Here is a 24,193-nt window from a genome sequence, read left to right as displayed (position 1 = left end):
GTGGAAACTTCTTCCATCAACATGGATGGCAAATGATTTATTACTTAGGAGGTAAGACTTAGGAAGTTGTGTGAAGCAAGAATGGCTAAGTGACTTGTCCAAAGTTACCTGTCAAGTAAGGGTTAGAGGAGAATTTGAAACCAAGTATTCCATACTCCAGCTCCAGCATGATATTATTGACTAGAGAACCAAGTGCATTCTCTTACAAATTATGGTACATGTAAAATATAATGGATTATAGTTAGGTATCTTCTAACCTTCAGTACTAAAATTAAATTATTTTTATAATTACAGTAAATAACTTACTGTAAAAAGCTATAATTCAAATTAAAAAAATAACATTTCTAAAAATAAGAAATTAGGCCATTTGATATAAAAACATTTCATTTAATTCTTTATGCAAATATGTATAGTCAGACGAAGTATTACAAATTAATACAAATCAAAAGAACTGAAGAAATACTTAAAAAAAAAACAGCTCATGAAAAATTTTAATTTCAAGTGGCTAGTTAAGGCACCAATAAGATGGATCTTGGATGTTCACAGATACAAGCATAATAGAGAAGTCCTGAACTCTAAACAAAGAGGACAGAGCCACAAAAAAAGGATTCTTAGAAATAGCTCTGGAGCGGCTCTCCCAAAATTACTTCCAGTTGCTGAATAGTCTTCTGGCACTGATTTTCCACTTCTTCACATTCATCTGGCAAAAAAAAGAAACCCCGAAGTCAGTCTTCTTAACCTAGTTCCCTCATTTTCTCCAGCACCCCCCCCCAAGACCTGAATACTACACAGCAATAGTGTAAGAAGTATTGCATAATAAGACTCCAGATATACCCCCAAAATGACAAAGTCATCTAATTAAAACTCATCAGTGTTGTTGCTCTTTTCATAGACTACAAAGCTCCTTCAAGTCTGGAGAAGCAAGGTAGAGAACACTGGTTGTTCCTCAGGTGTGCAGTAGAATAGCTATGATTGCATCATATTCTACTAATCTATCCACTACCTAATTTCTACTTTGTTGGGAAAAATTTTCTACAAAGCACTTCCAAGTTTGCCAAACACTACTTCATTTGATATTAATTTCATTTACATTATTTCATTCAATCATCACAATAGCTATAAAGTGCTCTTTTTAATCCCACTTTACAGGTGAGGAACCAGGCTCAGAAACTGCGAGTGACATTCCAGGTCCTCACAGCTCCTGGGCCTAACTTTATGTCCATGACTGGTTTACACGTGTCTAGTGAATCTGGGTATGCCTTCAAATTATGTAACAAGATTACCTTCCATGAGCTCTGCTAAGAAAGGAATGGATTCAGGGAGGAGCACAATGTAGTTTTCCCTTAGCTTTTCAGCCAGCTCTAACACAGTAATCAAGGCAGCAAATCGAACCTAAAATAAAGAAAAAAAACTACAGCTTGATACACACATCCCTATGTAGAGATCTGAAAAATTAGAGGGCTTCCAACTTTGGAATCTAAGTATTTCTTTAGCTAATGAGAATGCTCTCCAAATTTTTACTTCAGAGGGCCCATAACTTTTAACAATTTAGGGTAAGAAGGATAATGATTTGGCAAAAAATTTATTTATTTTACTCAGATCAGAACAACATATGGATGTTCATTTAAAACTAGTTTATCTGACCATTTATTTTATAAATAAGGAAAATAAGGCACAGAGAAAAGAATCACCCAGTCAACACCTGAGGTTGGTATTTGAATTTGGGTCTCCTGGGTTTAAGTTGAGTGCTCTATCCATTATATATCATGCTGGGGTTGGGGGGTGGAGGGGTCATCTTTAAACATAATAATTAATCAATACAATACAGTTACAATCCCTGTCTCATAAACTTGCTAAAGTGATATTCAGAAATCAGGAAGAACCAGAGGAATACAAGATCATCAATCACTTCTTGTATTTCCCTGCTTATCCCTCTTATAAAAGCGGTATCAAAATGTTTAAAAGCTTTATAACTAAACACTAAGAATATGCCAGGTCACTAAAACTTCTGCCCTTATACTTGTCCTATACTTCTGCCTTCACTACTTCCTGATACCCAAAACAACTCTTTGCTATGGGCATGCCACAATTCATCATCATGTAAAGTTAAGGGATACTACAGACATATGGCAGCACCACCAAATGATCACATAGCTCCCACCTTAGGTGATGTGTGCCGCATCTTAAGGAGAATTTGGTAGTTTAATGGCTTCCAAAGAGAGTCATCTGCCATTGCTACAGAAAACTGAGCAATACATGGTATCAGGTGCTTTGCCACTCTTTCCTGGAATGTCTCTTCTCCTCCAAGCATGTTTTCAAGCTATCAGGAGGCAAAATAAGAATTATTATAAATTGTCTAAATGTTCAATTTGCACAAAAATTCTTATTTGTACATGTTTCAGTAATTTTCAATGATGAGCAGAATGAAACAATTTTAATATGCCAATACCCCATGAATTGCTACATTCAGCAATATCATATGGCAAATGTTACATGGATGAAATCTGCAGGGAGGATAGCAAATCTATCAAGTTTTTAAGCCTTCATCAAATACAGGTGACATCGTTATCATCTACCATGCCCTTTCCTCATTAAGGATATGAATGGATTAAAAACCTTACATAAAATATGCAATACAAAAAATATACTTGGGCCAATTTGCCTTGTCAGAATAGAAGAAATATAATAGAAGCAGGTACTATGAGAGAACAAAAACCCACTCTAGAGATATAAAAACTCATGAGGATTTCCTGCTCTGCCTCACTGAGTTACAGGTATACACTAAAATAAGGGAATGAATAAAAAATGAGCAAAATGGTTTTGTTTTGAGATTAAGCAGCTCTATCTTGGCCATTCTGTAATGTAGGGTGGTTTGGGAATGAGATTAGATGGTTCAGATAGGGCCAGTATTGGAAGATTTAACTGATTTGGGAAGGCAGTAGTCCTCTCTTCCTTATAACAATTCACATACCTGATCCCATTAATGACTGACACAGGAGATTTAATTTGGTTTCGGCTTGTGTCAGTTTGCCCCTCTTAGGCAGACTGGTGGCCCCATCCAGGGGCTCTCAATATTGGTAGTGGTCTTAGTGTAGTCACCTGATCAGTTTAGTCTAGCATAGCAGCTCAAAAGCCCTGGGCTCAAGCCCTCCACAAACCTTATCATTCTTCCCTCCCTGGCAGCAGGGATCACAGGCATGTGCCACCACATTTAGTCTCATGCAGATGAATATGAAATACTCCTCAAAACAAATTCAACAATGCCATGAAAATGTTAACAAAAGATTCTGAGTGCTCCATAGGGGCACACAAAATTCAGGAGAGCAGTGCTCCTTAGCCACAAATTCCTATGACCGACATCACACACCTACAGAGTATTATCTACAATTTTAATAGTTTATCATAAGATAAAGTTTATTTGTGAGAAACTGAGGGAATCTTCTTAATGAAAGAGAAAAGCTCATTCCAATACCTGATCCACCAGAGGCATCATCAAGGCTTCAGCTCTCTCTTTGCTTACAAAATGCTGAGTATCAAAGAGAAAGATTTTGTGCAGACAATCCAATATAAACTGCAGTAACAAACAGCTCTTTTCTGGGTCATTTTCAGAGTCAAAAAAGGCTTCATCTACAGATGGGCAAAATTTGGAAAGAAAAGTTTACAATGGCTCTGCAAATCTCTGTACTATATGTATTAATTGGAAGAGGACATAATCACTAAGTCTAAGAATATTTACTATTATCTAAAAGCCACATTGAATCTACTTAACAAGTCATACAGCAAAACAAAAAGAAAAAAGAAAAGCAACACAGATTCTCTGCTTTGTACCCTTATGGTTCTTCTTCTTTAACTTTCACCACATTAATTGCTGGCTTTTCATCTTCTTTCTACTCTTCTTCAATGTAGGTGTGCCCCCAAGGTTCTATCATAAGCCCTCTTCTTCTCTTTCTCTAAATTCTATATGGCCTCATTCATAGTCTCTAGATGTCAATTATGCTCTTTAAGCACCTAATACTCAAACGACACTCCTAGATTCTTCCAGAACTCATGTCTTTTATTTCCAATTACACTTGGGATGTTAGGCAAGCACTTCAGATTCAAATCTTAAAAACCACACCCATCTTCTTCACTTTTAAACCAGTTCCTCCTCCTGATCTCCCTACTTCTGTTAATGGAACTTGTACCCTTCCAGTTCCCAGGGCCACTCCTGTTCTTTAAATGTCCAATCAACAGTTCCCAAATGTGGTCATTTCTCTTTCTGCAACATCCTTCAATTTCTAACCCTCCTTCCCACTTGTACCGAAACCTTTCTAGCTCAACTCTCACCTCCTCTTTACTATGCCATTAGAACAGAGCCCAATAATTAGTTATCCGGTTTCTAGTTTATTCCCTTTCCAATTCATCTATATCTTAATGTACTGCTATGACGCTGTCATTCTTCTCTACTCAAAAACCATGGTATCAAAACTTAAATGGTTTCCAATTGCCTATTGAATAAAGCATTAAGCAACTGATTCTGGTATGCAAGGTTTTCCATAATCTGGGTCAAACCCGATCTTGCATGATTCTTCCTTTCAGAAACACTGGCCTACTCTTCACCCTCTGATCTTAACCATTCCCTTCCTCTTCTTTCCCTGACAGACCCCCCCCCCCCCCCCCCAATGTAAGTGACTTTTCCCATACCAAATATTTCATAGCACTTCCTGGCTTACTGTTCCTTTGCCTCTAGCACACTTAATCCTATACCACACTTAATTGGTATATGTCCTGCTAATTTCTTATTAGACTGTAAACTCAAAAGCAGTAATTGTTTAATTTTATCTTTATATTCCCAGAACCTATCACAGTGGCCTACATATAGAAGTTTAACAAATGTTTGTTGTTGAACTGGATCAAAATTTTCCTAAAATGTTTACTAAATCTTCTTGTTCAAAAAGTAAGTAACTAGGGGACCAATATTTTCTCTTCCCTCACCATTTCAAAGCTTTCATCCCGCTTTGTTTTTTCCATTTTCTTTCATGATTTTTCCTGTGTCCTAACCGTAGAGACCTCACCCCAAAACCTCCATCTTATTTCTCATATCTTCTCTACTGTTAATTTTATTCTCAGAAATTTAATTATCACACTCTGTTTTCTTCTCTCTCAGGTTTCTTCTAGAACAATGATTTTATGATCCAACTCTAGACCTTACCTTCCTTAAAACTTATGCTTTCAGGCAAAAAGTGGCTAAGTGTATAGAGCCAGGCCTGAAGATGGGAAGTCCTGGGTTCAAATATGGCTTTAGATACACCCTAGCTGTGTGACCCTGGACAAGTCACTTAACCTCAACTGCCTAGCTATGATGGTGAACCTATGGCACAGTTGCCAAAGATGGCATGCAGAGACCTCTCTGTGGACATGTGAGCCATCTCTGCCAGAGTTAGTTAATAAAAAGGCAGAAGGACTTGGGTGAAGCTGCTTCCTTTCCCCTCTCCAAGATGCCTCCCAACCCTTCTGCCCAGCAGCCCAATGGAAGTGCTCACTCCCTTCTTTGAGCAGAGTGCCTGGGCCACTCCCTCCCTTGTCTGAGATAAGGTGTCAGGGTGGTGGGTTGTGGCATTAGGTCTCTAGGGGTAGTGGGGGGCCGGGGGAGGGAGGCGGGGGAGAATAGGGCATGGCACACAGTCTGGGGGATGGGGCATGGCATGTAGTCTCTAAAAGGTTTGCCATCACTGGCCTAGCCCTTACCACTCTTCTGCCTTGGAACCAATCCTTATTATTTATTCTAAGATAGAAGGTAAGAGTTTTTAAAAAAAGGATTTTTATTTCTATTGGCTTACAAGATGTCTTCATCTACCTGTACTCATGTTCAACATGTCTGAAACTGAAGTCATGTCTCCCAAAGTTATTGATCCCTCCTGTAGAGTTACCAAGGCCTCAAATCTGGGCCCCATCTTTGAATTTTCCTTCTCCTAAGTCACTTCTCACAGTCAATCAGTTGTAAAGTCTTGTCTCCATAACATTTCTTTTATCTATTATCTCCTTTCTACTTACTGCTACTGCCCCAATTCCTGCTCTAATCATTTCTCTTTTGCCTAGACTTTTCAAATTCCCAATGGAATTGCCTTCTACTGATTGTGGCTCTAACCCAACTACAAATCATCGCCAAAGGAATCTTCTTAATGCATAAGTCTGGTCATTCCCTGGACCTACAACCTTTGCTACATCCCCATTATCTGCCAAAAAAATTCAATCCCCACAGCTCTCTTGAGTGGTCCTGCTCAATCTTATTTCCCATGACTCCTCTTCCTGTTTTCTATGCTCCAGCAAAAGAATACTCATCATTCTCCAACTTTGCCCTTCAGTCCCCTCATCTCTAATTTAGCTTCCTGTGATATATCAACTCTACGTAAGTCCCTTTCCAGACAACTCCCAGCAACCAAGGTGGGAGCTATTCCTCCTTCCCCAGATTCCTCACAGCACTTGTGCCTCCCTTCAGTTTCTTGTGGGCACTACCACTTTCTATGTCCCTATATATTATCTTTCCTTAAGCCCACAAGTAAGCTCTTCAGAAGCAGGGGCTCTTATGCCTTGGTTTCCTAAGAACAGAGCAAAAATTCCCTGAGCCTCAGAGGGGCTTCAGAAATGCTCACTGAAGTAAACTATCTCCTCCATTACACCTTACAAAGTGTTACACATATGGTACATGGCAAGAGTAAAACGTCTAAAAGAGATAAAAATATACCTGTTTTTGAGATGTTGATCTGATTCAAAATTTCGGCGAAGGGTTTCACTAAATGGCCAGCAAACAAAGTGAAAAGGCCTTTCAGTTTTTCAGCAATGCAATCTGCCAAATTGCAGAATGTCAGCAACCTGTCCTTTACACCATCTTCTGTTTTGGCCCAATCAAACAACTGAAGGAAGAAAAAGATCCATTTCCATTGAATACTTTGCTACAACAGCTGTCTGGTGCAATCCAGGACAGAATGAAGAAGAGTCTTACCTTAAAGAAGAGGGGTCTGAAAGTAACTTCAGAAAGTTTCATAACCATGCTCACCAAACAGTTAATTATACAACTCTCAGTTTGACCAACTTCCTCTAGGTTATCCTGAATGTGAAAGAGAAGTTTTTTTAGTTCATTAGTTCATTGACTGTTTATTGTTTGCTAAGTACTTTACATTATGTCCTATTAACTTCCCTAAATTCCTGTGGTTTAAATACTAGATAACATAATCCTTATTTTAGATGAGGAGATTTAAGACTCAAAGGGATCAGTGACTTCCTCAAGAAAAAAAAAATCTTAAAGGATTTTTAAAAAAATAAAGGACTTACAACCAGGTATTACTATTCAAGTTCAAGGCAACAGAGGTATCAGACTCAAGATCCCTAAAACTCCTGAGTGCAGCCCAAACCGGATTAAAACGTAATTCAGAGATATTTAACAAAACATATAAAAACTCAAAATGGAAGTTAATTTGTAGTTTTCTACATGACCTATAAGGATACTTTTCTATTTGAGTTTGACACCACTATAGATCGATTCTATCAATACTGCCAGAATTTAACATCTAGTTCTTTATTGTAGCCCCAAATAACTTAGGAATTATGATCTCCAGAAATAGTGAAAAGACAAATTTCACTTGATATTTTATCTCCTCTCTTTATCTCAATTACTATATAAGCTATAAATCGAAAGCTTTATAGAAAAGGTAACCAAAAATTATTGCTTCAAAATCTATGCAAGAAAAATTTGGATAGAAACCAGATTAAAATAATTAGAATTATCTCACCTCACAATGTTCTGCTCTGAAATTCAAGGCTTCTAAGAAAAATGATGTTAATTGAGACTGATGGGAGTTGAGGTCCTCCTTCTCCATTACTGCAATGTGCTCCTGAAGGATGCTCATAAATGGACCTATTCGACTCTAACAAAAATAAAGTTAATAGCTGTAAGTTCAGGTTTCCCATTGAGTCTTACTATTCTAAAATCAAATAATGAATTCAAAGAGATGTATATCATAGCTAGACCAATAATGTTCAAAGACAAAAACCTCTAAACATAGTTTTCTGAAAAACAAACAAATAAATAACGGAAAATTATTCTAACCTTCCAGTTTGTCCCAATTTGCTTATAAACTGTGTTGAGTGCTAACAATAAGACTCTTGGAGAAAGTGTAGTAGCCAATGTTGCTTTCAAGGATGTTACCCGGAGATTAGCCTGGGAAGTAGAACCCATCTCCTTAGTAATCACCTCCCAACGAATTGCCTATAAAAATAAAAGGGAATTATTAGGGCCTATATAAAGCATCTGCATAGGAAATTTTTTCTTCAGTAATATTTTACTGAATTTCCTCCCCAATTACATGTAGAAATAATTTTTAACACTTGTTTTCTGACATTTTATGATCCAAATTCTCTCCCTCCCTCACTTCTCTAATCCCTGAGATGGTAAGCTATTTAACATAGGTCATACATGTGTTATACAAATGCTATCATGTAATACATATTTCCATATTCTATAATGTCATGTCATGAAATACACATATCAGATGTACTAGAAAAAACTTATGAGGAAAATAAAGCGAAAAAGAGAATGCTTCAATTTGCATTGATTCCATCAAGTTCCTTCTGTAGTAATGGATCCTTTGGAGTTATCTTGGATCATTTATTGTTGAGAATAGCTAAGTCATTCACAAATGCTCATCATATAATATTGCTGTCACCGTGTACAATATTCTCCTGGTTCTGTTCACTTCACTTTGCATCATTTCATTTAAGTCTCTCTAGGTTTTTATGTGATCATCTTGTTTGTCATTTCTTATGGCACAATAGCAATCCATTACAATCATATATTATAACATGTTCAGCCATTTTCCAACCAATGGGCATCTTCTCAGTTTCCAATTCTATGCCACCAAAAATTGCTGTTATAAATATTTTTGTATAGGAAATTCTTGATGATAAATCAAGAAATCAATTCTTGTGATAGGAATATGCCAGTGTTTACTATAATTAGAATATAGTTCCAACCGAATATTTTTAGTTTTGCATAAAATTCTATGTTAAGGAGAAACTCATTATGCCATTATAGATAAACCTGAGCAGGATATATACTGCTCTCCTTCATGCTGGCAGCTGAGGGATAGTGGTATTGTGGAATGACAGAAGTGTTAAGTTGGCAAAACACACTTGGATTTGAAACTAATTAAGTCTGAAGTACACAAAATAAAACTATTTCATCTTGGGACATTTAGATACCCCCCCAGAATAAATGTTTTTCTTCAAGAAGACTGATTTAAACTACCTCACCTCAGAGGACATAGCTATACTTGAGGCTTTGAACCACTCTGTTATTTTAGTAGGGAAAAAAAACCTTGACTTTATGAGTCAAATGATCAAACACAATGGAACAATATCAACCAGAGTAGGAAGAAGTTCACATCTCCCCAAGAAAAATTATCTTTCATTTCAAAAGTGGAGATTTCAACTACCCATTACTGTTGTCAGGGACTTGTTCAGTGTCACCCAACCAGGATAACACGAATAATTCACAACTTTTCTGTGCTTGGATATTAAGATTCAGTATAGACCATGACTTCCCCACCCCACTCCTAATTCTGTAGCCTACCTGCATCAAAATACCCTGCAGATATGGACTGAGAAAATGTGGAAGAGTTTCAACAACTTTCTGAAGGGCTGCCAATGCACTTAGCAAGTAAATCTCACTTGAGACCAGCTCGTTGGTATTCTCCAGTGTAGTCAGTAATGCAGGCATAAGTCTAAAAATAATGGGTGAAAACATTAATATATCTAAGATTAACTGCTCCAAAGGAAAGGGAAGAATGTAAAACAGATGAACCCCCAAACCAAAATTCTACTGGTTATATCAATATATAAATGTAGTCTTGTACTTTTTTAGTTACTCATGTATCTAATGTGCTACAGCAAACAATGGGAGGTTCAGTAATGTTGGCACTATCACCACAGTTGCTTATTATGAGATGGATATGCAGGATCCCCCTAGAAAGAGTCTGGCTTATCCTAAGCCAAAGGGATGGGATCAAGTCATGGCAGAAACAATATCTTCCCACCTCTCCATCTTTAATAATAAATGAGAATTTAGTTATTTTGTATTTGTTGAAATGACAAATCATTCTTTACTAATTGTATTTGCATTAACCCCAAAACAAAAAGATTCAAGCAACTTCTATATATATTTTGTTCTATAAGAATACCTGGGAAGATGAGGTATTGCCACTGCTCCCAGGACACACGTGACTTCAGCTATACACAACAAAGCACTTCCCAATACATTCTTCTCATCCTTCATTTCAGGATTGATAAGGTTAATGGCTGCACTCAATACAGGGACAAAAGTCTCTGAATTTTCTGTGCCAAAATTTTTGCACAGTAACTTCAAACTGTACAAGGCAGTCTGTCTGTTAATGGCTTGTTCTTCTTCTTTCTCTTTTATTTTATGCTGTGCAATAGACAAGAGATCTGGAACCAGTTTCAAGAAAAGGGCCACCTTAGGACAAGAAACAAAGACTTAATAAGATGCAATAATGTACATCAGACACCTATGGTATCTGTATTCAGGTGGAGTAAAGTTAGACTTTTCCCTTACTTGTCCTTTTTTCCACTTTGTGTGCTGATGTAGCTTATTGTTTAAGAGGTCCATTGCTTTACGACGGACAGAAGCTAGTGGGTTAGTAACCAGTCCTCTAATCACAGGAATAAAGGTTTCTGTAGGCAATAAGGAATTAACCTGTGAAGTATAAAAAGGAGAGAGTTCTATTCAAATCATTGAACCATACAGTCTATGAGAAAATATAACACATTCTATTTCTGGAGAAATAAGTACAAGTTCATAATTGGGGAATGCTCCACCATATACCTCACAGCCATTAGAAAATTCTATTTTCAATTACTGGGGTTTTTTTACTAAGGGAAAACATAGGACTAACTGAAAACAAACAAACAAACAAACCCATAAAGGATTTTAAAAAGCTAAATTAAGCTAAGCAATGAAACCAATAGCAACAATGAAACATTTTAATTGAGAAGGAAAATTAAAATTCACCTTATCCAGCATATCATAAGCTTTACTGAGGAGTGCTCGCCAAAACTTTGCAGTTAATTTGTCTGCATTTTCCTCTACAGACTGTGCCACAGAATTAATGTAACCAAGAACAGATTCAAGTAATCTAAAAGCAAAGAATTGTTCAGTTAACAGTTATTATGAAAATATTTAAAGCAAAGAAAAAAGCAAAACCTCACATTTGTATTCTTCTGAAGCAGAAGGCAATTAAATCAATGGCTTCTTGGTATCAAAGATACTTACATATGTTTGAAACTTACAAAACTGCTTAGTATTTCCATAAATGATGAGACAGAAAGGTTGGAGGGGCAGTTAGGGAGAAGTATACTCGCTTAATGTTGAAATATTAAGTAAGAAAAAAAAGGTATTATTAATAAGATTTTTTTAAATTAACATACCTCTGTTCAAGACCTTGTAAAGCCATAGCACCACCACCTTCCACGACCTAAGTTTTTAAAAATATTATTACAAAAGGATGTAAGCTGAAATCGAAATTGCTTAACTTGTACCAAAAACTTAAGTTGAAGGCTCTCTACTTTCCATGGCTATTGTTTCCAGAGATTATAGACTTCATTCAGATTGATTCAAACCAACCCACTCCTCCCACTTCTAAAGTATTTTGGTTTTCCTTCACATTTAAAAGACCCCAAATTCTAGACATTTCTGCTTTGGCAAATTTTCTAAATTACTGATTATTTCTAATTCAAAGAAGAGTTCCCACAAGAAAAGAGCGAAATGAAAGCATTACCTTTTGGATAAAATTATGAGAAGCCAAGAGTTGAGACATGAAAGACACTGACAAAAATGTAAAATGACGTAGCTGCTTGCTAGTGTGAGTATCCACATTAAAAACCTGTAGCATTTGTTCTTGTGACTTGGGCTTATGAGATAATGTTTTGGGGGGTTCATCTGGAGAAATAAAAAATGATACAGCTGCTATCACTACATTTCAGGCTTAAATATTAGTACAGAAATGAACATGATATGCTTTAGTACTTGCATAGGACATCATGGGGAAAGAGGGAGTAGTGAATATTTACTCAGAAACTTCCATGGCATTCACAAACACATACAAAAGGCTGTATAAGAGTGATCTCTACTCACCTCCCTCTTTTTTCTTAGGCAGTTTGGTTAAGTAACTGAGTATATTCATCAAACTTTGGAGCTGTTGCTGGACAGTAAATTCACAAGAGACTGAAATCCAAAATTCAGTGTCAGTCTCTAAGATGGCATCCTATTTTAAAGAAAAGGGGAAAAAAGCTGAAAATACTCTATCTTTCTAGTCAATAAAAATAAAGGGAATTTAAATGGGGGGGGGGGAGGAGTTTCTAATTTTCCTTCAGTAAAAGAAATCAGAACACATTATTCCCTACAGTCAAGTGTAGCCCCCACGGTGACACTGATATTGCTATATTCTAAATCAAGAAAAAGGGGTGGAATAAGAGGAGAGTAAAGATAACAGCCAAAAGACTTGATGGATCTACCTATACATAATATTGAATTCCACTCCTATACATAATATTGAATTCCACCCCAGTACACAAGAGGCAGATCATCTTAGTCTTCTCTTCTCCTGGTATCCTTTGTTTTAGGCTCTATTCATTTGCAAAGATAGTTATCAAGATTAAACTTCCTTGTAAACAGGCAAAGACAATTAATAGTACCTTGTATTATACCTTGTTTGAAATATTATATATTCCCTTTGAAAATCCCTTCTATGTGTCCAATGAAAGCCTAAAATTCTCATAATCTGATTCAAACACTAGGACTATCCAGTCTCATTGGTTTTGTCCATTCATATACCCATTCAGTTTTTATCTCACCATAGTACTGGAATCAACACCTTAGAACTATGTTATCTTAAAACACAATAGCCTAAGAAAGTGAAATTATTAACTTTTCCTGTATAACTATACCTCATATTGATATTAATGCAATAAAGTTGCAATAACCCAACTTATTCACCAACTTTTCATTGCTTCCTAAACAAAACCATGCTCAAAGGATGAAGATTTGCCACTAATAAAAGGAAAGTGAACTAAACTCTGTGTCTCAGTTAAAATAAAAGCTTTTTGAGCAATGTAAACATCAATTAAATAGATGGATGATCCTTTAAAGTGATTAATTTAAAAGGGACAACAGATATTTGAATGTGTAAATATGGGTAAATTTGTTTTTTATAACCAGTCTCATTATAGTTATATACTTTCTGTTGAGTTATTCTTTAGTTCCCCCCCCCCCCCCCAATAAAACTAACTACAGAGCAGGTTCTATTACAGAAATAATGATTTCAGACTAGGAAAGGAAAACAAGGTCAGTTTTTAAATATTTTACATAAAGTATAGGAGTAACCACAGACACATTTCAAGTTGATATAATGTCAATTAAGAGCAATGCTGTTAAATTTTAAATTCACATGTTGGGAAAATACAACCAATTCTCTATAAAGTATTACCATTTTTTTCCTCATGCCCTCCCACCCAGTATTCTGACCTTTTCTCCATGGGCAGCAACCAACACTGTTTTGGTAACATACTGTTCAAAAAGCAACAGCAGGAGAATCCAGAGGAATTTCTCTGCACCAAGAGTATCAACAAGTTGTACAAGGATGGGCAGGCGCCTGTGCTCAGGGACATGAGGCAGAGCATCCACAAACACATTTATAATTTTAACAACAACTTCTTCTATGTTTCTTGTGACATCTGCAGAGTCACTACTGTCTGCCTGTAAACCAACAAATAAGAGTGAGGGGAAAAAAAGCAAGTTTCCACCAGATGAAGCAAAATGATGTCTCTGAGTCATGAGTCAAAAGAAAATTAAGTCCTAAGATCCCCCCCCAAAAATATCCAATTTAATTTAATTTAATTTAATTTAAATTTAATGACTAAGGTCCTACCAATCCATACAAGCTAACTGCTTACTATGTGGTAGTACACTGTGCTAACTGTGTGAGGACACAAGGAGGCATAAAGAAATATACACAAAGGAAAGATAAGGAACATTTAAAATAGTTTGGGAGAGCCAAATGAATAGTAGCTTCATGGTGAAGTTAGGAGAAGTATGGGTTCAGATCTCACTTCCAACAGTTACTAGTTATAAGACCATTGCCAGACTTTTAGTTAATTCAAAGCTCTTTTATATGTATATGGAGTTTTTTATATGTAAAATGGGCACAGTAACTGAACCACCTAAACATCACTGTGCCTTCAACCTGACTAAAACAGAACACTTATCTTTTCCCCTGTCCTTTCTCTTCTATTTCTGTAGAAGACACTACCATCCTTAGTCATTTAGGTTCAAAACTTTAAGAATCACCCTCAACTCTTCCCTCTCCCTCACTGCTCACATCCAATGAGTTGAAAGTCTACTTGATCCTGCCTCCATAATATAATTTGTATACATCCCCTTTTTCCGACAAACCATCACCACCTAACATCAATTCTTTCTTATTTCTTATCTTAACAAGGCTATTACAACAAATTCCTCTAACTGGTCTCCTAGCCTCCAGTTTTTCTTCTCTCTAAAATACCCTTCATATAGCTATGAATTTACTTTGTACATCCACATCATTTCCTTGATACAGCAATGCTGCCCCCCAAAATTTCATGTAGCATGATCTATTTTTTTTAAAAGCATCATCTATTTTTTATGAAGTCACTCTAGCATTTTGTAATTTCTATTTGCTTTTCTAGACATATACTAACTAACCTTTTCTTTAAGGTTTCACTGGTATGGAAACTTCCTCTATCCATGCAGATTGCAACTACCCTAAAATCTTACTTAGACACTTGATGACATGAAAAGTCTTATCATAGCCTAAAGTTTTCTTGGGTTTTCTCTTGATTCAAATTTTTTGTTAAACTTCTAAAGGAAATGACAATGCAATGCTGATAACGTACCTGGATAAGAGCAGGAATGACCATTTTCACAGTCTTGCTGATAACTTGAAAGCTATAAGTATCATCAAGGCGCATAACATTGGCTCCCATGAATGTAAAAATGGGCATAATGTTGTGTAAAACTTTATCCTGAAAGGAAACAGATCATCAGAATTGTCATCTTTAAAAACATCTAATGGAGGCAACATGGCTTCTTAAATTATGAAATACACTTAAGTATTTCAGGACAAATCACTACCACGAAATATCTTTATTTAAAAAAAATTTCATTTAAGAAAAAAAATTTTATTGTCTGTTTGGGTACCTCTAACACTATTTGTAATGGATATACACTATCTTGAGACATTATTCATGAAGTGCTAAGTATTCAAACTAGTTTAAAACTTTACTTTTCAATATAAAATGTTTTAAATCAGTGTATTCTTGAGATTTGGCAGGTATAGTTCACTTGTGGTTTTCAACAGAAAGGTAGGCCGTCACTAAGAGAAAAATAGCCTAGAACACTCTAAATGTCATGCCAAATTGAAGAATGAGATCATGAAAGATGTTTGATATTTGAAGCCAAATTCAATGTAAGCTGATAAAGGAAAAGTTAAGCATCAGCAAGAAAAGCAACCAATGGCATTTATTCTGTCTAAGGTAATTCCAAAACATGTCAATAGTTTGAATAAAAGGTTAAAACTTCTAATAAAGAAAATGTATTGATGGGGGAGGGGGGGCAGGTAAGTGGCTCAGTGAATTGAGAACCAGGCCTAGAGATAAGTCCTGAGTTCAAATCTGACCCCAGACATTTCCTAGCTATGTGATCCTGAGCAAGTCACTGAACTCCAGTACACTAGCCCTTACCAGTCTTCAATTTTGGAAGCAATACACAGTATTGATTGCAAGATGGAAGGTAAGGGTTTTAAAAAGAAAAAGAAAGAAAATATAAACTTGTGGGTGTGTGCACAAGGGATCCACCACTTAAATCTCAGGCAAAGTATACAATCTGTAGTTCAGATTAAGGAACAAGACCAAAACCTCCTAATGTCTGCTGGCAGAAGCATATTTAAAATATAATTTGAATCCTTTTTTGGGAGACATAATTAGTCCTTTTTAAAGGTTCAAACTGCAACTTTAAATTATAAAGTTAAATTTAAATATCACAATCATATGTATGGGGGTAATACTGTAAAAAATGTTTATATTTCCCTTGCTGAGGATTTTCTAAACACAAATGACATACATGTATAATAAGCCCTACATTTATATTTCCTTTTGGGGAAGAATATGCCAAGCACTAAGCTAAGTATTGCCCTTAGTCACACAACATGTAAATATCTAAAGTTTGATATGAATTCAGCCTTCCTGACTACAGGCCATTGTCCCACTAGAAGTTCCTCTCTAAAAGTTCCTCACAGTTAATTAAGGTTCATTCACTTATCTAGAGAACTAATTACAAAACATCTATGCATCTGCAACATTAATTTAGTCCCATATTTTCCAAATTGAACAGTTTAAGGTTTGAAATTTTGAAATCATAACTGCTGAGGAGAAAAGATAGGGGTAGGAGAGAGGGCAAAGAAAGAGGGATGTAGAACACCCCTGGAACAAAGAAGAAAGGGAAGTTTTAGAGCAAAGCAAGAAATTAAGTCAATTTTCATTCTGAGAAATTATCATATGTAATTTCATTTTGAACATTTTAGAGCACCAAAGCTCTAGAATACTAGTCTCCAAAAGAGATTATTATATCCCACCTTCCCTACAAAAAGCCAAATGTTGTATAGGAGTTGTCTCCAACATAATTCCACTTCTCTCTCCCATTGTGACACAAATCCCACTGTTCCTTCATCTCCTGCAGCTAGAGGTGCTAGGGATACTTGGTCTCTGTGCTCCTTGAGCACTGGCAATGCCTTTCTTAGAAAGGGAGAATTTTGGAGCTTATGCAACTTCAGGAAGGAAAGGAAGGGAGGAATCGGCAATATAGATCTCATTACTATATTCCTCCCTCTCACCCCCAAATCCAAACTTCTTCAGAACTTCTTATTTCTATTAAAAGATGTTCTTTTTGCTAAAGGGTCTTCCAGGTTTTCAAATTCATTATCTTTGACTCCTCAACCCACCTGAAACAGCATCTTTAAAATTACTAATTATCTTTAGTGCCAAACAGATTGCCTTTTCTTAGCCTTTCTGACTTCTGCAGCATCTAATAGTTAGCCACCCCCTACTGAAAAGCTACAGACTCTCTGTGGGGCCAACTATAGAAATTCATCTGTCCATTGTAAAAACTTAATGCAGAATTTTCTAACCTATCTTCCAAGTAGAAAATTTCAATGGGTTTTGATCCCATTTATTAAAAATATAAAAATACATTTTCTAATTAGTTAACAAAAAAGACATTGACAATGGTGTTAATTTTTTTTTTTTGCTAACCACAAATTTCATTTTACATAATTGTTGAAAGAGTTGAAAAATGAGTTATCATGATTTGGAACAAGCAGCCAATAAAGCACTTCTCAGGGTTTCTATGAAGAAACTCTATTATATCATGTGATATACATATGAGACCAGGATTCTACAAAACCTTTCCTCTTTTAGAACAAATGATTCATTCTAGAACTTGGCCTCTGCTGTAAAAGTACTTTAATAACTAGGAAAGTAGAGATTCTGTTTCATAGCCATAAGAAAGCTTAAACAATCCCCACAATTTAACATAAAATAAGAGGCTATTCTAACCAAATCAGTAAGGGAAAGAATTGATTTACATTTGAATTTACTTATTCGAATGAGCTCAAGAACAGAAGCTATATATTACTTTTGTATTTGTATAGTCAACACCCAGAACTGAGTCTGTTGGGAAATAAGGCACTTAAATGTCTCATTATTTAAGATTTATCATATTACTTTTAAATTACAACTGTCCTTGATTTAAAATAATTCCAGACTTAAAATGTCAGGCTAGTTAGAAGATTAAAAGGATATCTCCTTTTTTTCTAAAAAGTTCTGTACTTCAAATGTCCTAGAATTTTCTTGGAATATTTTCACAGGGAGTGGGGTAATAGGGTGGCAGTGGTGATGGTTTTAGTGGTAGTAGTAGAACAGAGAGGGTTGGACTTGCAACTTAACACCCACTCATTGTGTAATTATGTCCAAAATAGTTAACCTCTCTGAGATTATTACCTTAATTACAAAACGAGGGCACTATTATTTGAATTGCTTTGTACGATAGGATTTTTTTCGAGGAAAGCACTATATAAATGAGTCATGGAAAAGAAAAAAACTTACAGGAAAGATTCCAGCAACAGCACCCAAAAGCAAGAGGGCATGGTGATGCGTTTGAGGCATCTCTGAAACCCGCACACACTGAACTAATAACTCTACGTTGAACTTTTCTTCATCAAGAACACCTATTGTGGGAAGAGATAAAAGTTTTAAATGGATCAACAGATAAATGTATCTTCAAAATAAGTTACAGCTCCATCCTTAAAATGTTGTACGTACCTCTAGGGATCTTAGAACCATCTGGGGAGAGTTTTTGGCAGATATTGAGAAGACAGCTAAGAATTAGCTGTTTGGTATATTCCAGATTTCCCTGCTCCTGAGGCAAAGTTTCAAGACACCTTCAGAATGCAGTCCAAGCAATGATGAGGAATAAAAAAGTTATATGACGGATCATAACAGGTTTCATAAAAGTAAAATAGAAATGACTAAAAATAGCAAAATTAGCACTTTCAGCATAATGCCAAATTTTAATGCTTAGTTCTCTCTAAACTCTTCCAAGGAGTCTAATGACAAATTGCTACTCATCACACTGCTAAAAAAGTGAGCAGGCAGAAGCTCCATCTATCTAGTCCTGAGATGGAAATGTTGGAGATGCACTATGGTGATACTCATGATTCATTTAAGTTTCAAAAACTCTCCACTCAAGAGCCTATATCCAGGAGAATAGAAAGAGTTATACCAAACTATGAGTCCCTCATGTAAACTATACATTTTATACTCAGGCAATAAGGTAAAAAAAATGACAGACACATACTCTAGGTTTATTTAATAGAATGCCTAATGGAAAGTAGAATGGATTGTGTTCAATGATCATTCATTTAATTCAAAATTAAGATAAAATTCAAACTTTCTGCGGAGTTCTTACCAAGGGCTTCCCAACACCAACCATTTAGATATATTCTACTTTTTGTTCTCCAATTATTTAATTTGCACAAAATAGTATAAGCAATACAAATTCAAGTCTCACATTCTGTCAGGAAGCAAGTTAGAACAAGAATATAATGACAATTCTCAGGTAAATAAGAGTTAGAATTCTGCTCTCTAATTAACTACAAGTAATTAAAAGCCATTTGAAGAGTGGTTTACCTGGAGAGCAAATTAAAGAGACATGGCACTAATAACTGAGGACTTTTGAGTTTCTTTTTGTGCTGTAGTAATTCTAAGATGAGAGTCACTCTCTGCCAGGAAGCATTGCCAAGATCCTGTACAGGTTCTGCATCTTGTTGTTTTCTGTAACAGGAGTAAAAAAGGATTCTTATAAGAAAAAAACAAGATAAGGAAATATTATTAATATATTAGTTAATAAGTGATATAAACCACACATAGCTAGAATAATAGAAACTTCATTTAATGGGGGGAAATGGTTATATAAAAATTCTCCGACACTGTCTCTTTCTCTTTCACACACACACATACATAATAAGAACTGAAAATCACCAATATGAAAAACTCCTCAAAATGACTAGTAAGATGAAAAGAAATTAAAATAACCCTGAGGATTTGATGACAAATGGCAGTTTCAGTAAATGCTAAAGGGTTGTATGAAGACAAGCACATTTCTACACTGCTGTTAGAAACACTAACGAATCTGAAAAGCATTATGGAATTATATGGAAAATTTCTCTGAACCTAAGTTTCTTTCTTTCTTTTTTTCTAAACCCTTACCAGGTTTTAGAATCAATATTTTATATTGGTTCCAAGGCAGAAAAATGGTAAGGGCTAATGGTATGGGGGGTTAAATGACTTGCACAGGGTCATTCAGCTAGGAAGTGTCTGAGGCCAGATTTTGTACCTTAATTTCATACCCTTTGACCTAGGATATCGATATGTTCCAAATTGGTCAGTCAAAAAGGTCAAATACATACAAAAATACTAATTTTAATAACTTTTTGTGGGGAAAAAGGTAAAATAAATACTGGTGCCAAATGACGAGAAGGGCTGAACAAATTGTGGTACATAAATAATGTAATATTAATGCAGTATAACAGATGATTTTACTGATATAGCAGAGATTTTTAAACAAAATCAGAATATGTGCAATTACCACAATAAAATAAATGAAAACAATATGAGGCAGTCAAATTTTCATTAATTTAATGACTAAGCTAATTTTCTCTTAAGTTAAAAAAAAAAGGTGGTGAGTAAATAGAGGGAATTATTGGCACCATATATATAGTCTATGCTGCCACAGTTATTGTGTTGGCTGGCTATCTTGTTTTAAAGTATTTTTCTTTGTTATCACGGTGACTTCAATGGAAGAGAAGGTGTATTAGAAAAAGACCGCAATGTAAAAACAAAAAACATCAATAAAACTCTTATCTGCAAAAATAAAAAAAGGTAGGTAATGAATAAAACTAAAAGACCAAAAGGATTTTTCTTAAGGAGTTCATAGTTCTTACTTCTGTTGCATTTTCTGCCTTCTTGTTTGCTGAACTGTACCCAGGGATTTGGCTTTCTCTGGTAGTTCTAGTTCTAGTCGAATCTGTTCAGCATCAACAGAAATCTGAAATTTTGTTAAAGTAAGAATTACTAATAATTTATGTTTAGGATAAATAAGTACAATAAATACATATTTTGAAACCAAAAATAATTAGTTGTGTTTAATCACCTTCATTCATTCATCAATTTCAAAATAAGGAAAGCTAACTCTATCAAGGTATTTTGAATTTAAATTAGACTAAATTGACCTGTCCTGCTTAAAGGAAAATTATTCTTTTATTTAAAGAGATTAAAGCTATTAAAAAAGCATAATAGTAAGTGACAAGTTCTTTATTGTGAGAGTCCAAATCATGTGCTGTTTATCTCATCTAGGGAACTTATGAAATATGGGTAAGAATAAGGGTTTGCAAAATTGCAAAGATAGAGTAACCAAACTGCTAGGTTTAATTCACTCAGCTATACTAACACTTAAGATTAGGAGGACATGGGCATTATAACTTTTGCTAAAGATCTTCCCTGGTGCCAATCCACTTGGCAGGTAGAGAAAACGTTTTGGATTAATATTACCTTCTATTTATATACCTTAAACTATCTTAATTTAAGCTTCATGTGGCACACACTGAGACACACAAAGAGGTTCAACTTAATAGCAATAAAACAAATGATACTATAACACGTACATTGTGTGTATGTGTGTGAGACAAATGGTACAAAATTCATTATAAAATACACTGTATCAAAGATTACCTGCCTGTATCATGTTCATAGTTTCATGTAGTAACAAGCAAAACTTGTAAAGCAAATTCATACTTTCCTTTGATACTAACAGTATTATTGCATGCTAATAAGATTTAAAGTTCACATTTTAGTTATTCCTTTGATTGTTAAAGACCTTTCCCAAACGAAGTAGATAGTTCTGATATTATGAAACTCTTCAGATACTTCCAAAGAACCTTAAGTCACCCCCCAAAAGAAATCAAAGTGGAAAAGGATCTTTTTGTAGTGGAAAACTGGAAACCAAGAGACTGTCTTTCAATTAGGGAAAGGCTGAACAAAAACAGTATGTAAATGTGATTGGAAAACTATACTGTGCCCTAAGAAATGATAGTTTCAGAGAAAACTGGAAAGACTTAAATGTACTATTATAGAGGAAGGTAAGCAGACCTTAAAAGAAATTATTCAACAAATAACAACATGTAAAGAAAAACCTGAAAAAACGTGTATTATGTGAACTAAAGTAAAGGGAACAGGAAAACAATTTGTACAATAACAACATTGTAAAGACAAACAACTTTTAATGACAAAAAATCTGATCAATGGAATTAACAACCAAATTTCCAGAGGTCTCATGATGAAACATGATATGTAATGATAAAATCTGATAGGTTAAGAACACAGGGTGAAGACTGAGATATATATATTTTGGATATGGCTAAAGTGGATATTTCTTCTACTTAACAATGCACATTTGCTACAAGGGTCTTCTGTTTCTCTTTTGGCAGAATTGAAAGGGAGAAGAGGATATTCTTTAATTGTAGAAAAAAGAAACTCAAGTTACTCATCAGTCTGGCTAAATAATCTGAAATTTTTTTTAGGCTTTTCTTATATGTTCCTTAAACCATTCTATTACAGGGAAGCAGAACAGTGATTAGTTCCACATTTTACATCTCCCTATGAACTTGCAAACTAAAATTACGCAAGAGTATTTCAGGCCAATTTCCTGATTTTTGTTCTCATCTCATACTTAGAGCATTTAAAAATAAAGATAAAACAAACTAGAACTCAACTTGATTTTATGTATCTGAAATCTTTTTCTACTATATTTTTTTCTATATATTTAAGTCTCAGGTCCCTCACATCAAGAAAATCTATAGTATACCAAACAAATGATCTTCAGTTTCTATTCAACATCTGTTCATTCCCAAGGGCAGCAACATGCCTAGAAGTATATAGGACATTGTGAAGAATGAAGTCATACATTTTAAAGAAAAATCTGGCTGGTCTCAATATTTAAAGATATCCCTCCTTTTACAGTAACTTTTAAAATCAGGGAAACGAGGTGATGCAATAGATTGAGTACTGGGCTTGGAGTCAAGAAGTCCTGAATTAAAATCTGACCTCAGATACTTATTAGCTGTGTGAACTTGGGCTTAACTATTTTCCTCAGGTTTCCTAATCTGTAAAATGAGGTGAATAAGGAAATGGCAAACCACTTCAGTATCACGACCAAGAAAACCTCAAATGGGATCATAAAGAGTCAGACATGACTAAACAACAATAACTCTTAAGTCCCAAATATCAGCTTGCTCTTGCTCCTAATAAAGTACATTATCTTTCTGAGACACCCACTCTCTCTCCATTCTAGTTTGTGTCACTTAATTTTAGGCAAATAACAATAACATTCTTTAAAACTCTTGCTTTCTGTCTTATTATAAATTCTAAGGTGGAAGATCAGCAAGAGCAAGGCAATTGGGGTTAAGCCACTTGCCTTGGGTCACACAGCAAGGAAGTATATGAAGCCACATTTGAAATCTAGGTTCTTCACACTCTATCCACTGTGCTACCTAGCTACCCTAACAATTATTCAATGATCATCTATAGCACCATTGAACATGTTCTCAATTCCACCATTCCTGTCATCTTATTAGCTCTTTCAGTGTCATAATGTCCTCCCAAGTCAACTGCAAACCACTAATCACTACTTTTGGTATGCAACACTACAATCTATTATGTATTACTTAATAGAAGTTTTATTCAGATTAAATACTCCCAATTGTTAAACCATAAGTAACAGAAACTAATTAGAAAGGCCTACATTTCATGTTTCCATAGATACTAACATATTTCTCTACCAAAAAAAAATTTAACAATAATCACAATACAAGAAAGACTAAGATAAGGGAAATAAGACGTCCAAGAGAAAAAAGTGAAAATGAAGAATGCTCAAAAATGTTTCAAATCACAAGTTAACACTAAGTAACAAGGCTCTAAAAAGACCATGACTTACTGCTTTAAAAACACTGCTAACGGTCTGTGCACAGAGTGGATTTTTGCAATTCAAAAGTAAATCAAACAGCATTCCCAAAAGCTTCTGTTGAACTTTCTCATCTGATATAGCAGCAAAGAAAGGTTTTGTAATCTAAAAATAAAAAGAATCACATGAAAGCAAATTCCTCAAAAGTCCCCTTATGTGGCTTTGTCCTATTTTTTAAAAATTATGTATGTCTATTCTATGTCTTAAACTTCATCTTGAGTTAAAATGAAACTTTTGCCACTAGCATAACTGCAGTATTACCAACAATTCAAGAAGCTATAATTTTTTATTAGGATGAGTATTTCTCCTTCCATTGGTATAAAGTATAACTTCTCTACAAGCTTAATTGCAAGTCTTCAACAATCAACCTGATAAGAAACTTCTCCAAACTAAGTGAGGTTGGTACTAGAACAAGACTTTTCATCACAGAGGTTATACTTTGAAGCATTTCTAGCTCAGATGAACTTGTTGCAAGAGCTT

General features: G+C 35.2%; 1 protein-coding gene across 6 annotated transcripts in view; it reads right to left on the bottom strand.

Moving 5' to 3' along the window:
- Nucleotides 1–366: 366 nt before the first annotated feature.
- The window catches only part of HEATR1 (HEAT repeat containing 1), a 56,452-nt gene continuing 32,625 nt past the window's right edge, over nucleotides 367–24,193 (bottom strand). For all 6 annotated transcript variants that reach the window (XM_007481575.3, XM_001368650.4, XM_007481576.2 and 3 more), the window contains exons 24-45: nucleotides 23,687–23,818; nucleotides 20,640–20,743; nucleotides 19,327–19,470; nucleotides 18,460–18,578; nucleotides 18,244–18,365; nucleotides 14,980–15,108; nucleotides 13,574–13,804; nucleotides 12,185–12,314; nucleotides 11,829–11,989; nucleotides 11,479–11,525; nucleotides 11,063–11,186; nucleotides 10,607–10,747; nucleotides 10,215–10,507; nucleotides 9,608–9,758; nucleotides 8,087–8,245; nucleotides 7,770–7,904; nucleotides 6,983–7,087; nucleotides 6,725–6,893; nucleotides 3,473–3,627; nucleotides 2,162–2,320; nucleotides 1,284–1,392; nucleotides 367–700 (exon numbers count right to left, since the gene is read on the bottom strand). In XM_007481575.3, coding sequence (XP_007481637.1) covers nucleotides 612–700; nucleotides 1,284–1,392; nucleotides 2,162–2,320; nucleotides 3,473–3,627; nucleotides 6,725–6,893; nucleotides 6,983–7,087; nucleotides 7,770–7,904; nucleotides 8,087–8,245; nucleotides 9,608–9,758; nucleotides 10,215–10,507; nucleotides 10,607–10,747; nucleotides 11,063–11,186; nucleotides 11,479–11,525; nucleotides 11,829–11,989; nucleotides 12,185–12,314; nucleotides 13,574–13,804; nucleotides 14,980–15,108; nucleotides 18,244–18,365; nucleotides 18,460–18,578; nucleotides 19,327–19,470; nucleotides 20,640–20,743; nucleotides 23,687–23,818 — 3,108 coding nt within the window. In that variant the 3' untranslated portion in view covers nucleotides 367–611. The remainder of the gene's footprint in view (nucleotides 701–1,283; nucleotides 1,393–2,161; nucleotides 2,321–3,472; nucleotides 3,628–6,724; nucleotides 6,894–6,982; nucleotides 7,088–7,769; nucleotides 7,905–8,086; nucleotides 8,246–9,607; nucleotides 9,759–10,214; nucleotides 10,508–10,606; nucleotides 10,748–11,062; nucleotides 11,187–11,478; nucleotides 11,526–11,828; nucleotides 11,990–12,184; nucleotides 12,315–13,573; nucleotides 13,805–14,979; nucleotides 15,109–18,243; nucleotides 18,366–18,459; nucleotides 18,579–19,326; nucleotides 19,471–20,639; nucleotides 20,744–23,686; nucleotides 23,819–24,193) is intronic.

Source organism: Monodelphis domestica, chromosome 2, assembly GCF_027887165.1.
Source record: "Monodelphis domestica isolate mMonDom1 chromosome 2, mMonDom1.pri, whole genome shotgun sequence".
In the NCBI taxonomy this organism is placed as follows: domain Eukaryota; kingdom Metazoa; phylum Chordata; class Mammalia; order Didelphimorphia; family Didelphidae; genus Monodelphis; species Monodelphis domestica.
Note: the sequence above shows the minus strand (reverse complement) of the source record. Positions and strands in the feature narration are given on the sequence as shown.